The sequence below is a fragment of the Danio rerio genome, chromosome 24, assembly GCF_049306965.1.
Source record: "Danio rerio strain Tuebingen ecotype United States chromosome 24, GRCz12tu, whole genome shotgun sequence".
Lineage (NCBI taxonomy): Eukaryota > Metazoa > Chordata > Actinopteri > Cypriniformes > Danionidae > Danio > Danio rerio.
Window position 1 is genome coordinate 30,874,643 of NC_133199.1, and position 17,341 is coordinate 30,891,983.

Genomic DNA, 17,341 nt, shown 5'->3' on the forward strand with positions numbered 1-17,341 from the left:
GACCACTGCATTCTTAATACTTTAAATGAACACCATACTACTTATTTCAAATGAAACATGTATACTACTACTTACTTCAAATAAATCCTGTACACTACATTATTCCAATGAAAATTCATATTGTATAGTAGATACTTCCATTACAATTATATTCCTCATACATCAATGAATACTCAGTGCAGCATGCTTTTATAAGTATAGCATACTACACACTGAGAATTTACAATGTTGAATATACACTTAAATTAATACTGACTGCATTCTACATACTTTAAATAAACACCCATACTACATGCTTTAAATTAATACTGTATACCACATACTTCAAATGAATCCTGTATACTACAAACTTATAATATTCATAGTGTTTAGTAGCTACTTCAATTAACCTTGTATTCTACATGCATCAATGAACGCTGCATGCTTCCATAAATATTGCACACTACATTCTTATAATTAACATTGTTGACTAGACACTTTAAATGTGTGTTAAATTTATTAAACTGGAGCTTTTATGAATATTACACTACATACTTGAAATGAACATTGTATTCTATTGTATAAATCAAGTGATTACTGCATACTACATACAAATAAATATACCACATGCTTCTGTGAACACTGTAAACTAAATACTTCAAATGAACAATAAGACTGAATTACTAAAATGGTTTGCATATTTATTATATTAAAAAATAATTATTCAAATGAGGCTATTGATTTTTATGGAAACCCTGTTTTTTTTTTTTTTTTTTATAGGATTTTTTCATTAATAAATACATTTTTCATAACAATACTGTCACTTTTGATCACTGTACCATGTCCATGTTTTTTTCCTGTATTATTATACTGTCACTTCTGATCATTTTAACATGTTCAAACTTGAAAAGCAAGTAAAAGTATAGCATTAAAAGGGAATATGCAATAGAATGCCCGTGTTACTGAAGCGGCTTCCTGTATTACTCCAGAAGTGGGCGCTCCTCCATATCCCTACAGTACTTGCTTCATGCACGATTTACTGTATCCAAAGTGTGTCACACTAAAGAGTAAGTGCTGACACTGATATAACAGCTCAAAAACAAAGACTTTGTCAACTCATAAAGCTTCGTGGCTTTAAAGTGAACAGATGTGCATAAGACTGTTGACTCATCATGAAGAGTCAACAGATCTGCCGGATTTAACTTGTGTCCAGCTGGAAATATCCTTTGTTTTTGCACTCTGTTGATGTAAAACATACTAAAATACCACAGATATTGAAGAACATGTAGGAATAGGTCAAGTAAAAATTAGTGCTGGACAAAGAATAATCACAAATAATCACACTCAAAATAAATGTATTGAAATGTATATGGGACACACACACATATATAGAAACAAACAATACAAACAACAATTTTGTTACATAGATATTTAAATTTATACAAAATTTATATCATATACATTTATATTTAATATTTAAATATTAATAAAAAAAAAATCATAAATATATGGATGCATGTGTGTATTTATGTATACATTATAAATACACAGTACAGTATACACATACATTATATCAATAATTCGTTTTGGATTAATGAAATAAGCTTGATGAATTTATCCCAGCTCTACTTAAAATTAAAACTTACAATTTACATGCCCTTATGGGGTTCCAAACTTATGACTTTTCTTTTTCTATGGAATACCGAGAAACATATTTTGAAGATTTTTGAGGATTGGTAGCCATTGACATCCACAGAAGGAAGAAAAAAATAGTCAATGCAGAAAGGAAATACAAGTTTGTAAGCACATGGAAAAAGAGTAAATTATGACAATTTTCATTTTTAAGTGAACTATTTTTTTTTTAAATTTAGTGATGTTTTTTTGAGGGTGCTCACCTTGTGTTTCGGTGTCTGTGTGTTTCGGGCTTCCTCTGGCTCTTCTCTCTGGCCTCTTGTTGCCCGGGCTTCCTCCTACTCCTCCTCCTCCTCCAGGGCTACCGTGACTCTTGCCGTAGCCATTAGCGGTGGTTGTTGTGCTGTTTTTGTAGCTGTTGGACACTGGGATGTTCATCTGACTGAGAGGCGTGCGCTCCACAGGCTGCTTCAGCTTCTTGGGTGGAGGTTTGCAGTACTCCTCATGTCCCATGAAAGTGGAGACGTTGTATAGCGGGATGATCTCTAAGATGAGACACAGATCATAATTACATGACGGAAATAATAGTAGATGTGTAACAAAGCAAAAAGTGCTACACTGTGTACACACACACACACACACACACACACATATATACATACATTTATATATATATATATATATATATATATATATATATATATATATATATATATATATATATATATAGTGGGTTAAAAAAAGTATTCGACAGGTCATGTTTTTTTTTTTTTTTTTTTTTTTTTTCGGGGAAAAATATTCTAAAGAAGCTGTTAACATGGAATTGATCCAGATTTTGGTAAAAACCCAAACAATACAAACATAAAAATATAGCCAGAGAAAAAATCTGAAACAATTGTTGTATGTAATAACAATGAAATGACACAAGGAGAATGTACTGAACTACTTGCATTTAATACTTTTTATAAAAGGCTGTTTTGGTGATGGCAGCTTAAAGATGCTTCTCATATAGAGAATGAAACCACGCATTGCTCAGGTGACATTTTTTTTCACAGATTTTGACAGTGTAAAAATCTTGATAGTTCTGTGAGTTTCGTCAGTCAAATCTGATCTTTAGTTTGTATTTTCTATTGAATACAAGTCAGGAGATTGGCTGGGCCATTCCATAGCTTGATTTTCTTTCTCTGAAAATATTTGAGTTTTCTTGGCAATGTTTTGGATCATTGTCTTGCTGAAATGTCCACGCTGGTTTTATCTACATAATCCTGCTAATGTAGATGTTGGACTGAAGCAGCTAATATTCATTTACAATGAGGAGGGTTGCTGAAGAACTACTGAGAGAGTTCAGCTGCTGTCTGGGCTTTCACTGCCCTGCTACACCTCCCTTTATTTATGTGTTCAATACTTTTTCCCTGTGTCATTTCATTTTATTGCACATAACTTCATTTGTAAACTAACTAATATTGTTTACTTAGCATATATGGATTTCTTTGGGTGATACCAACATCTGGTAAAAATTTCAAGTCAACAGCACCTTTAGAAATATGTTTTCTGAGAAAAATGGTGAAGTGTTCAATACTTATTTCCCCCACTGTACACGCACGCACACACTCACACAAACACAATTTTCTTTTCTTTCAAACTTATTTACCTTATTAATACTTAATTAATATTAACTTAAATTTTGTAGCTTAAAATTTTAGTACAAAAAGTATATATTACACCACAATTAGATACGTTTATATAATTACAAAACAACAAATTATATTACAGAAATTATTAAATTATTATTAAATTATTATATATTAAACAAATATTATAAAATACAATATCTTTAAATGGTCACAAAACACCAAAACACATTTTTTTTGAGATGCTGACTCCTATATGAGCACAACGCTGCTAAAAACACTATAGGGACACATATATTTTACAAAAAAAAAGTGAAAATTGTTTGTTTTTGAGTATTTGACTTTGAGCAAATTTGTTCTTCCGGTTTGAATTTTTTTTAAGCGACATCACGGCGATTAGGTGCTTGTGTGTATTCCAGTGTGTAGACTGGATGTCAGTATCAGCAGGTACAACATGAGCATCTTTTCAGCATTAATTCATGAGAAAGGCTTTCAAGTCTTTCCAGACCGCCAATCAATGAGCTCTATTGTGTATGAGGTGCAACTTCATTAATATGCATAATAACTTTAAAGTTTTTACCTGTTACAGTGTTCAGACGACAGAGAGACGCCACGTTTTTGCCAACCGTAATTAAAAGAAGTGGAAGAATAAGAATTGTTCAGAGACATGGGTCGTCAGTGCTGCATTTACAAATGTGCTGCTAGGAAGGTTTTGTTTTCAATTCCTCGCTATGAGAGTGCAGTTAGACTTACGTGGGGATTACAGTAGTGTGCTAACACGCGAAAAAAATACATTTGTAAGGAACATTTTTTTTACCCGAGAGCTTTTCACATCTGGAAATGGTAAAATCCTCTTTAAAATCAATTTAAAATGTTTTTCTTGCATTAAAAGGAAATGCTAGTTTTGTAAAGACTAAATACTGTAGAAAAAAGGGCAAAAATACATAAGTTTATATGCTTATACTCTATACATTAAAATATAATAATTTATATAAAATAACAATTAAGAAACATAATATTACATTTTATAAATGGTGTACACGTTACATTAATCTACAAAAAAAAAAAATAAATAAATAAATAAAATTCAGTACATAATCAAAAATCTATATAACGATGAGAAACCTTCCCTCAAACGTGTCCCTACTGTTCTCTGACAGTGTAGGTCTGGACAGCTTGTTGTTTTTATAGCTTTGTGTGGTATTTCACTTTCATGTTGTGCTTGTTTAGCACACAGTTAAGCTTTGACACAAAGACACAGCAGCCCATCCTCACTAAAGTATGCTGAACTAGCTGAATAAGACCAAGAGCTTTTACATCTGAAGCTTTACCTTCTGGGTATATGGGTGGAAGCCGATGTTGGTAAAACTGGTGTGGCACGTCACCGGGGCTGACCGGAGGATAGTATGACGTGTGTGAGGCCGGGATAAAGTGAGGGTGCGTCAGGTATGGAGGATGAATGTGGTGACTGGGGGATAAAGCTGGAGAGTAACTGGGAGGATAACATTCAGAATGAGGTGTGACGACAACCCTCCGCACGCCGGTGTTGTCCTCCAGAACCTGAAAACATAAATAAAACAAACAATATTTCATAAAAGATTGCAGTTTCAATAAAAATTGCCAACATTCCCATACAAGAGCATCCACTGTGAAAAAAGACATGTCAGAGTAGTTGGCAGTTCATTCCGCTGTGGTGACCTCTAATAAATTACAGACGAAGCTGAAGGAAAATTAATAAAATAATAAGAATTCCCGTACATTGTTAAAAATAATTGAACAAATTAAAGAGACAAAAATAAATCAATTTAAAATAAAGAGACAGTCACCCACAATATCTTTTTCCTCATTTCGTCACATGTTTCATTTCTAAACATTTATGACTTTCCTTCTTCTGAACAAAAGCAGATATTTTGAAGAATGCTGGGGGGAAAAGCGGATGTTGACATCCATAGTAGGAACACAATCAACTATGGACATCAATGGCTGTTTTTCAAAAACATTTTTCAGAAAATTTTCCTTTGCGTACAACAGAAGAAAGAAACTCAAACAGGTTTAGAACAAGTGAAGACTAAGTAAATGATTTTCTGAACTATCCCTTTAACTCAATTCAAGTTTATTTGTTTAGAGGTTTTCACAATAGTTATCGTTTCAAAGCAGCTTGTTCAAAGGTTATTGCATTACAACCAAAATCAGAAAAGCTATAAGGTCATTAGCTACCATAACTTTATTAGTTACTAATAACTTGAACTAATTAACTAGTAACTAAAAGCTTTTAGATAAAGTTATTATATATAGTAGTTGACCTCCAGTTGCAACATGCATCCGTGTGCCTTGCATTAATACCCCTGAGTTTGTTTAGTCCCTTGTCCGGTATTACATTGCAAAACACCCCTGTCAGCTTTTGGATGTTCTTGTTGAGTTTTGTTTCTAGTTCCTTTTAAATGTAAATATTGTAAATAAATATGTGGTTTTGATAACTCCTGTGATCCAGTGTGCCTCTTTATAGAGTAAAAGTGTAACACAGGCCAACTAAACCACGCCTGGGCATGATTCAGAGCACTCACACTTGTCAAACAAACCAGAAAACGCACCCGGGCATGGTTTATATAGCATACTGTGAGTGCTCTCTCAAAGATCATAGCCATAAAATAACTGCTGTTATTAACATAATAAACCAGATGCTTATTTTTATTAATTTATTAATAAATATTATTAATATTTTTTTCCCTTTTTTTACATTAGTGGTCAGGCATGTTGCTGCTTTATTCAGAGACATTTTGCATACCCCTTCTTTGTAGTGTGGTCCTGCAAAATTTTGTTTGTTTATTTGGAAGGCTGTACGGCCCTTTGCTTTACCCCAGCAACTTCAACCAAAAGACAATTGGGACACCACAACCCCTTCATGTGAACATGTAAAACAGAAGAGTAGGGGGAAATGGAAAGAAGGGGTAGAATTGGAATTGGGCCGTGATCTTTTTTCCAGACTTGCATACAAACTCCATTCAGCGAAGCATTAAGCAAGGAAAAAGAGAAGGTGAAGACTGACAATGTATACACTATACTGACAGCACATACACAAGCACTTATAGAAAAACACAATATATTCGGTACTAATGTAAACCAGTTAAGCAAATATTGGCATTCCTTCATTTCATACTTCTGAATTTCCATGATGTTCTGTGATATGCATGATTTCAGAAACATGAATCGGCTACTGTGACAGACAGAACAGCTCACTGTTTGTGATGACCGAAGAAAACCGAAGAAAATATTTAGTATTTTGCTGCAAATAATAGCTTTCAGAAATGTTTAGATGGTATTTTCTTTATGGATTATCACCATATAATTTTAGTTTTATTTTACTTAAAAATTTAAGATACAGCATAGGAATCTGAATAAAAAAAAACACACACAAAAAAAAATACACATCATTTTCAGTTTTGTCCTTAATTTTATAATGGCAAAGTTGGCAACCCTAATCTTGTTTTAAATACCCTCAAAATTTTAATTATAAATGATTGGGATTTGCATATGTATATTATACCTTCGACAAATCATTAATTTTCTTTTGACATTCATTCATTTTCCTTCCGTCCCTTATTTACCAGAGGTCACCAGAGCGGGATAACCCGCCAACTATTCCAGCATATGTTTTACACAACGGATGCCCTTCCAGCCACATCCCAGTACTGGGAAACACCCATACACTCACATTTACACACACATACACTAAGGACAATTTAGGGTGCTTTCACAACTAGATGCATGTTTCGGAACCTGGTGCATTTCCCCCATCATATGTAAATTAAGCAATCACATTCTGATCCACACCAACATCACCAGGTTTCCGCTTGATCAAAACGAACCGTGAATTGGATCAACTGAAGTGATAAAGCAACATGATCCAACAAAACTAATGAACCAGGCCATATCAGAGTGTATTATGAATAACAGACATATATACAGCTTAATGACTTATAAGTAGGGTGAGATGTCATCATTCCTACCAAGTAAATGCGCATTTCATGTCGAATACGAAAGTGAAAGCATGATGAAATATTAACTGTCATTTATCTGTTAGGATTATTGACCGAAATTAGAATCTGACATTTTTTCCTACATTTTAGGGTCATAATAACATCTCGAAAGAAAGATTAACCTTGATCTGCTTCATGATCTGGTGACGATGTCTGTGGGTGTCACCATTCAAATTGAAATCGCACCTTTTCGCTTATAATATCTCATTTCTCATTATCATATCTTTGGTGACTGAAAAATAAACCCTTTAACTCCGACCAACGTGAGGAGAGTTCACTTGCACATCACTTTTAACTATTTTACTATTTTGGTCTGTTTAGAAACTTTGTCGTGTGAAAGTGAACAGCACCAAGAACAAAAATAAACATTGCATCAATTTAATCCTTGTTTCAGAACAAAACCAGTGATCTACAGGTGTGAAAGCACCCTTTGTTTATTCAATTCACTTGCACCGCATGTTTTACACAAGCAACATTCTTGCTGTGAGTGGACAGTGCAAACCACTGAGCCGCAGTGCCACCTTGAATGTTTGTTGGGGAGGGGGGTTATCCCTATTCTATAAAACAAAACTGTATTTTGGATTAACAGTGTTCAAAATTAATTCAAAATAATGAACTTAACAAAACATGTTTGTATACCGCATATTATTTAGTTAAGTTGTCTAAGTTATCAGAACCATAGGAGAATCATGGAAGAACTGTGATCTATATTAAACAAAAAATAATCCAGAATCAAGCAGCTCTAAACAATTCTCAAGCTAGTCCCATTAGTGCTCGACTCGACAAATAATACAGGCCGTCTCCAAATCCAACGTGCCGGCAGTTACGAGGCAACCACAGACGTTCGGTGCCACTTTAAACAAAGGGCAGGAATGCAAAAGTAAACAAGGCCTTTTTAATGGAACGGGAATCAAATGCATTCCAGTGGAGGAATGTGTGCATGGAAGATGAAGATTCTGTTCAGCTCGCTTGGGAGAAACCAACTCACTGACCTCAAATCCTGAAGTCAACCCAGTTAAAAGTTGTGGTCAATACAGTGACGACAGCAGAAAATTAACTTTGTATATTAAAAAAATAAATAAAAAAAGATTTTAAATGGAAAACAAAGATCTGCTCTGCAAGACCTGGGAAATCAAGATAGTCCTGGTTCAAATAGTGAGTTAATCAAATATCAGCGGAATCAGTGTTTCCTATCAAAAAATAAAGCCAGATCAGATCTTTTGATATGCATTAAATATCAATATTTAATAAGCATCAAAATAATTTGCTGGTAGGCCTGTCATAATATCTATTTTTTGTTGTATGATATATTGCACCAAAATATATTGCGTTAAATGATATTACTGTCATTTTAAGACCATTTTATGCCACTCGTTATATTATGCCAGAATTACTGAATATAATATCATCACAATGCAAGTTTACTCTTGCAAAGAACAAATCATATTTTATTCTTAGAAATACTTCATTCAATTATAGTTATTTTAGTAATTTAATAATTAGGTAGTAGAATCAGAAAACGCATATCCTAAATAAATAATATATGTTAACAAAAAAAGTGGAAGGTAAAAAGTAACTGAGGCTGCGATGTCTGCTACCAGATCTATTTTCAGTTGTCTGACACCCACATGAAAATGCACTATAGTAATTTATAGTAAATACTACAGTGTTTTATTTTTCACCATACCGACACCGGCAGCTATGATAGAGACGGAGATGTTGCACAATCAGCTGAAAGGCGTCTATAATTGTTTTATTATGTATGGGCGATATATATTGCATTAGCAAAAATGACTGAGGTCATGTCCATGAGTTGTGCGCGAAGTCGATATATTGATTATTGTGTCAGACCTACTTACTGGTCCTATATTTTTGAATAATGAATCATTTAAATAATACATTTGCAGCTTTTTTTTTTTTTTGCGTAGAAGCAAAGTCCCTTTAAGGCAATCATTTAACTGGGCGGCCATCTTTAAAAAGCCTCTCAGGCAGTATGCTCGGGCATTCTGTCTGAATGGTGAATCATCAAATTCTTCAAAACTGTTTGCCAAGCTTTAGATTACATTACATATTTGGCATCACGGATGAAATTAAACTACAATTGTCTTTTAAGTTTAGTTTCTAAACATCTGAATCAAACAGAATTGCCATATTTACAGGTTGCCCAAGCTAATGCGCATACACACTCAAAAGAAACGAGATCACGACACAAACCTTATCTTCAGAAGTAATCCACAACATGGTCTTGATGGCGAATCTTCCCCCAAAAATGACAGCTACTCTTTGTTTACGTGTTTGTGAGGCATTTGACTAGTTGCTGTCATGTGATGTGCATTTGACAGGATGGACTGTACCTCGTGCTTTATTTCATACAGATTACAAAACTAAAAAACGTTTGTTTTCAAGTGCACTCAGTTAATTTAATAGCACAGATTTCAATCATTATTTTGATACATTCCTTATGTCTGTGAAGCAAGTATTTGCTTTTATTCCAGTTTGTTTGTTGACCACCAAAGTGTCGTAAAAGCACACATCTCGTTCGAGCTTTTCCCCCAGAGACACTATCAGTCTATAATGATTGATGATTGACTCCTGTACTAATAGGCAGGACTTCATTCACCATATTGACCGCAACATTTTTCTCTTTTCAAAACTATAAGAGTGACCTATCTTGTGTACTCTATAGTCTTTAGTAGAAGTAAAATAAATGATGGGAAAAAACATCCGTTTATGAGGCCACGTGCTTGTGCAATAAAACCCATTTCCCATCATTTTCTGTGGAACCAGCAACAATTACACAGCAAATGGGCATTATTATCACTTCATTTTGATGCACTTCAGCTAAAAAGTTTCCATCTTGCTGGAAAGTTAAAAGAGACAAAGAAACGGGCGGCCCAACAAACATGGACCAGTCCTGCCCCTCACATTCGGGTGGAATGCACTAATAGATCATATTTACACAAGTGACCTTTGTGCCATTATAACCCCCCACTGATTTATTACACCCACAAATCAAACTCTTTCTCCTGCCCTCTCCGCTGAAGTTTTTTGACCTTTCTACTGAAATGTCACCGCAGCTGACCTTTAGTAAACTTTAGCTTGACACAGTTCAGTAAAGACGGACAACTTTTGAGTTTGCTGCTTGTGGCTCAGTTGTTTGTTCGGTTGTATACTCTGTGAGTGTGTTTCTCAGAAAGGGATATTTCTCCTGTCAGGGCTGCAATCGCATTCTCATTGTAAAAAGAGAGCTTTTGCCACCCAGATGCACAGGACTGGCCCATTCCTGCTGGTTACCTGAGAGACGTAGCCAGGAGGAACGTGGATTGGTGGAATGGAGCCGTTTGGTGACATCATGGGAACCTCAGCAGGCCCTAAGGCAGAAAAAAAAAGAGAAGAATGGCGTCAATCAAAGAGAAACACAAAGCTGACTCCACCCCCTCATTCCATCACGTAATGCAGGGCTGAGCAAAGAAAATTCCAGGGACTACAAGAAAACGGTAGAGAAACAGGAATGCGTTAGTTATATGGCATGTACAATAGATAATCATTGTAGCGTCACAATAGGTGAACTACATTACCACCCAAAGCATATTTAAAGCTTGGTATATAGTATGTCTAACTTATACAATCCACTAACACTCATTAGCTAATCAGCCAATCAAATGTTGTAAACGTGGTCAAGACAATCTGGTAAAGATTAAACTGAGCACCTGGATGGGGAGAAGGCAAATTGGGAATCTTAGATTATGAGATGGCTAACATGAATTTCAGAAAATGCTGATCTACTGAGAGTTTACAGTGGATTGTTCATAAAAAATTTTAATATTTGATATTAAGGGGCTGTATTTTTGGTCTCATTTTGTACTTATGCCAGAGGTCAGATGAAAAGGCAAGACTGGTTTAAGCTTAAAAAAAATCAACAGTAAAGAATAAAAAAAACACTGGCAAAACAATTTTACTACAGAAAAGCATCTCTGAAGGTATAACATGTTGAAACATGAAGCAGATGAGCTACAGCAGCAGAAGAGAACTGGTGCAACTCTTGTCATCTAAAACTGCTAACTAAGGTTACAAAAGTGCTGGTAAACAAGATAATGCACCCAGTCTATGTCACAAAACTCAAATAGTATCAAACTGTTATCTTGACCATTTAATAGGGCTGGGAGATCATTCATAATAAAACTGCAAACGTGATTGAGACAAGCACATCTTGTCAGGGAAGAACAGTGTGGTCAGCAGTAAATCAACTCTAAAGGCCAGAGGGTGCTCTAGCAAGTACAAGCCAAATAACTGAAGAAACACGGAAAAAACACAGGAAATACCCATAGCGGTTGCTGAATAAACAGAAGATTTAACTAATTTCATTGATGTAGCTCAACTAACAATCATATGACTACAGAATTATCTCACATAAGAATTTATTTCAAACACTCAACTGACGTCATAAAGGGGATTGTAAAACCATGTTATTTTGTGTGGTAAAGTTGAAAAAGCTAGACAAACAGTTGCCATTACCACCGAATTTGAATTTAAAATCAATTTGGCTTAGCTCATCAGTGAACTACGACACTGCACTCAACTTGCCGTTGATTAATCTCCCAGCCCTACCATGGCAATGGGTTACTTTTGTACTCAAATGGCATCTAGACATTTGCACTCCCAAATATTCTTGTCTACTACTGGGTCTCTATGTTGTATCTAGTGTGTAACAGCCCAGATATCAATTGATACATGATGGAGGCCATTTCCTGCGTCTCATCTTCATTACCAGAACTAGTCTTTGACCCCTGTTTACGACAACCCTCTAAATATACCACTTCCAAATCCGATCCAATTTTCACTTAAAATGTGGAAACCGTTTCATCATCAATTTAAATTAAATGGCATATAGATATGAGTGCAAAAGAGCAACTTTGGGATGTGCTGCAGAAATGAGAGCTTCACATCTTGATTGTCCATCTGACAAATCTCCTGCATTGGTTCTCAGGAAAGTTTCTTGCACCTTGTTGAATTAATCCTACAACAAATTAAGGCAGTTAAAAAGCCAAAAGTGGGTCCAACCTGTCTAGCACTAGAACGGCATACCCAATAAAGTGGCCAGTAATTATAAATAATATCTAAATAATCAAGATTTTTGCCACACCACTCCGCTAAACTCTGTTTGGTACTACATCACTGGGTTAAACAAACAGTTTAAGGTATTGTTTATGGCTTCACTGCAGTCAACACAGTCGAAATTGGGCCATCAAGTCCAAGTGGTGCAATGGTCCTGCAGAAAAGCACCTCTGAATGTATAACATGTTGAAACCTGAAGCAGATGAGCTACAGCAGCAGAAGAGCACACTGCTGCAGCTCCTGTCAGCTAAAACAGCTAAGGTTGCTGCAAAGCAAGATAATTCACCATGTCTATGTCACAAAGCTGAAATAATATCAAACAGGTATCTTGACTATGGCATGGACGATTATTCAAAATCTAAAATTACAATCGTAATGGCCAATAATTCTAAAACAATATAGAATCAGATTTTTGCCCGACCACCCGCTGAACTCTGTTTGCTACTACATCACTGGGTTAAACAAACAGTTTAAGGCATTGTGCTTTTATGGCTTTACTGCAGTCAACACAGTCAAAATTGAGGCATCAGGTCCAAATGGAGCAATGGTTCTGCAGAAAAGCATCTCTGAAAGTATAATGTGTTAAAACGTGAAGCAGATGAGTTACAGCAGCAGAAGAGCACACTGCTGCAACTCCTGTCAGCTAAAAACAGCCAACTAAGGTAAGTGTTAAACAAGATAATACACCATGTCCATGTCACAAAGCTTAAATAATATCAAACAGGTATCTTGACCATGGCATAGGGCTGGACAATTATTCAAATTGTAATCGCAATCGTAATGGCCAGTAATTCTAAAACTGTCTGATTTTTACCCCACCACCACGCTAAACTCTGTTGGGTACTACATCACTGGGTTAAACAAACAGTTAAAGGTATTGTTTATGGCTTCACCGCCGTCAGTACAGTCAAAATTGAGCCATCAGGTCCAACTGGAGCAATGATTCTGCTGAAAAGCACCTCTGAAAGTATGATATGTTAAAAACATAAAGCAGATGAGCTACAGCAGCAGAAGCACACTGCTGTAACCCCTGTCTGCTAAAACCTGCAAACTAAGGTTTTAAAAAGTGATGGTTGCTGCCAAACAAAACAATGCACCTTGTCCATGTCAATAATATCAAACGGGTATCTTGACCATGGCATAAGGGTGGACGGTTATTTAAAATGTAATTCAGATTTTTTCCCCACCGTCCCTCTGAACTCTGTTTGGTACTACATCACTGGGTTAAACAAACAGTTTAAGGCATTGTTTATGGCTTCACCGCAGTCAACACAGTCAAAATTGAGCCATCAAGTCCAACTGGTGCACTACAGGAAGAATGGGCCACCGCCAGCACACAAACCCTCTTCTGTTATGACTCTCAGGGGAGACGCCGATGAATGAAACCCCTCCACCCACCGCACCGACTGTTTGTTGTCGAAATATAAAGCCCACAGATGCTGCCCGAACTGTGGACCCTCATCCGGGGCCCATGCTGCCGAGGGCCTCCAGCTGTTTTAGACATCGCCGTCTCTCATCCAGACCCGCAGGAACCTCCGGCGAGGTAAATCACCCTGATGAATTTTACAGTTTCTTCCCCATCAGTCAATAGCGGGGGTCAGTATCTCTCCGGCTAGCAGGCTGGAATAAGACCCTGTTTGTGCTTGTATTGAAGGGGCTTCACATGAGTTTCTTGAGCAGACGGGACGAGGGAGGGGTGTGTGTACATAGTGATGTGTGTGGGTCGTTTCACCAGGTTGCGAGTGTATACGCACGGTGGCTTAAAATAACCTTTTCGCGAGGCGACGTGTACAGAGCACAACAAAATCTATTCAGATTGTACCACGTGTGTGTGTTTGGAAAGGGTCTCGCACAGGTAGGTGGCTGCAAACCCCTTCTATTTTTTCCTCCTGTGAAAGTGGAGGAGCTGGGATTGAGGTTTAGGTGGGGGATTCTGACATGACTGAGTGATAGGATTGTATCACGGGCTCTTAATATGAAGGGCCCTTTTATCCTTGACCCACAGAGAGAGAGAAAAAGAGAGAGAGAGGGAGAGAGAGCATGAGAAAAAAAAGAAAGCGAACAACACAAGCATTCCTCTACTTCAAATGAAGAGGTTGAAGAGATGGATGGTGTGAAGGCTGAAAGGAAAGAAAAACAGCTTTTTTAAAAAAGACAGATTGGGAAAACTAGATTTTTACTACTGATGTCAGAAATATTGCTTTAAATATCACTTGTATAACTCCATATGAAGCCTGTTTGGCCCTCGGTTTTTTGTTATTATTTAAGTATTGATTTCAATCAATGTCTTTTGATATAAAATACACCAATATTCCACTGAAATCAGTATACTACTATTTTATAGTTATTTATTAAATGGTCTGTTGAAATTCTTGACTTTGATTGGCTAAAATCGGTTAATGCACAGATAGTTCCAGTCATTTTGATCACAGTAATCACTTAATTGACAGATAGATAAAGGTGTAAAAAAATCTTTGTAGCTTGCTCCTGGATTTTTAAGCATATTTATCATCAGCCAGTTAATAAAAAGTAATGATAAAAACAAATAAAATAAAATGAAATTATAAACATTCATTCATTTTCTTTACAGCTTAGTCCCTTTATTAATCTGAGGTCGCCACAGTGGAATGAACTGTCAACTTATCCAGCATATGTTCACTGGCAAACATCCATATACACACTCATTCACACTCATACAATACGGATAATTTAGCCTACCCAATTCACCTATACCACGTCTTTGGACTTGTGGGGAAAACCGGAGCACCCAAAGGAAACATGCAAACTCCCCACAGAAACCAACTACCCACTGCGCCAATTCAATTCAATTCAATTCAGCTTTATTTGTATAGCGCTTTTACAATGTAGATTGTGTCAAAGCAGCTTCACATAAATGGTCATAGTAACTGGAACAGTGTAGTTCAGTTTTTAGTGTTTAAGTTCAGTTCAGTTCAGTTTAGCTCAGTTCAGTGTGATTTAAATCATTACTGAAAGTTCAAACACTGCGCCACCATGCAGCATAATTTTAAAAGAATTAAAATAAAAAAATGATAAAAACAAAATCAAATGATAAAAACAAATAAAATAAAATTATAAAAATAAAAGAACGATAAAAACAAACAAAAAAACTAAAAAACTAAAATAAAATAATGAAAAAAAACAAAAATATTCTAAAAAAGGTAAAAACAAATAAAATAAAATGAATGATAAAAACAAATAAAATAAAAATGATAAAAACTATTAAAATTAAATAATGATAAAAACAAAAAATGACAAAAACAAATAAAATTAAATGATAAACAAATTAATGACAAAACAAAATAATAAAAACAAATAAATAATTAAAATAAATGAAAAAAACAAAAAACAAATATCAAAAAAAATAAAATGATAAAAACAAATAAAATAAAAAATAACAAAATAATAAAAACAAGTAAAATAAAATAACGATAAAAACAAATAAAATGATAAAAAAATAAAAAATAAAATAATAAAAATAAAACAAATAAAATAAAAGGATAACAACAAATAAAACAGAATAAAATAATAAAAACAAATAAAACACTGATAAATACAAAATTCAATTATAAAACAAAATAAAATAAAATAATGACAAAACAAAACAAAAACGTGAAGTGAAACAGACAGATGTGTATATTGGGAAATGGGGGTTCATCTGTGGGACTGCCAGACTTTTCAGGAGGCTCTTCAGCAGAACAAACCCCTCTTTGTGCACAAGAGAGCCGCTCTCCCCCCCGACTACTTCAGAAAGTCCACTCAGGCTACGTTTACACTATAGTGCGCTTTCGTTTTCAAATGCACAACTTGAGTCTTAGACCCACAAAAATGCAGACTATTGGAAATGCTTCAGACCCCTTTTTAGTCACGCACGATCAGGTTCAAAGAAGCCTGCGATTGTGTCTGAGCATCTCATACATGCACACAATAGAGTATATCATGGCACTGCTAAATTGAGGATGTTGTCTGCAGTCAAACAAACATCTGCAATGTAAAACTAATTAGCCTAAATTGTGTGAAAATAAACATATTCCTTTTAAATAAGAGATGCCCGTTTAGCTATAGGCAAGATATTTATATCCAACACACACTAAACCTACACTGTAAAAGTAGATTAGTTGACTTTATCTAAAGTGAGCAAACCCATTGCCCATTAATTTATTAGTATCTCTACTACATGCATTGTTATAAAAAAATAACAGCAACTTAAAAGTTCCAAGTTACAATGGGTTTACTCAGTTTCTTTAGATATTTACAACTGTGACATGATATCACAAACCATAAACAACAGGATATAGTTAAAAGATCTCCAACCAAAATATTTTGTAGATATTATTGAACATGGTTCTACTAAAAATCATGTAGCCCATTTACAATATAGAGAAAATTAATGCAGGATAAATTTAATGACTCTTATTATATCAAAAGAAATTGGGAATTAGAGTTAAACACTAATAGAGGATGAATTGTGTAAACAAACATGCACGAATTGTCATGAGGGTATAAGCAGTCAAATATGGAAGAAGTTCGACTGGAAGATGAAGATGAGGTTCTTTAGAGTTCCATTAGCGGTCACCAAATTCGATAGTTCAACACAATTATCACAATACAGGAGAGAGTGGGGGGTGGGTCACATATTTGGTGTGTATTGGCAGGAGGTTAAAAGGGAGATTGGTAAAGTTTTAAGATATGACATACCATTGCACCCAGTATTTTATTATTTTTTTTGGTTGATGACTTCCCCCCTGATCAGTTCTGTAAGTTTTACTTATTTGCACTACATATATGATTAATAACAGCTAGGAAGATAATTACAGTGAACTGGATGACCTACTTTGAATGGACAGAGACTGAATCAAAAATATATTTATATATTTGAGAAAATGACTGCAGATCCATTTATTCATTCAGTTTCTTTTCGACTTAGTC

At 35.2% G+C, this 17,341-nt stretch overlaps 1 protein-coding gene across 2 annotated transcripts in view; it reads right to left on the minus strand.

Annotated features, from left to right (window-relative positions):
- The window catches only part of fndc3bb (fibronectin type III domain containing 3Bb), a 135,053-nt gene that overhangs the window by 58,979 nt on the left and 58,733 nt on the right, over positions 1 to 17,341 (minus strand). For both annotated transcript variants that reach the window (XM_002666672.7, XM_073940857.1), the window contains exons 4-6: positions 10,574 to 10,650; positions 4,574 to 4,802; positions 1,875 to 2,156 (exon numbers count right to left, since the gene is read on the minus strand). In XM_002666672.7, coding sequence (XP_002666718.2) covers positions 1,875 to 2,156; positions 4,574 to 4,802; positions 10,574 to 10,650 — 588 coding nt within the window. The remainder of the gene's footprint in view (positions 1 to 1,874; positions 2,157 to 4,573; positions 4,803 to 10,573; positions 10,651 to 17,341) is intronic.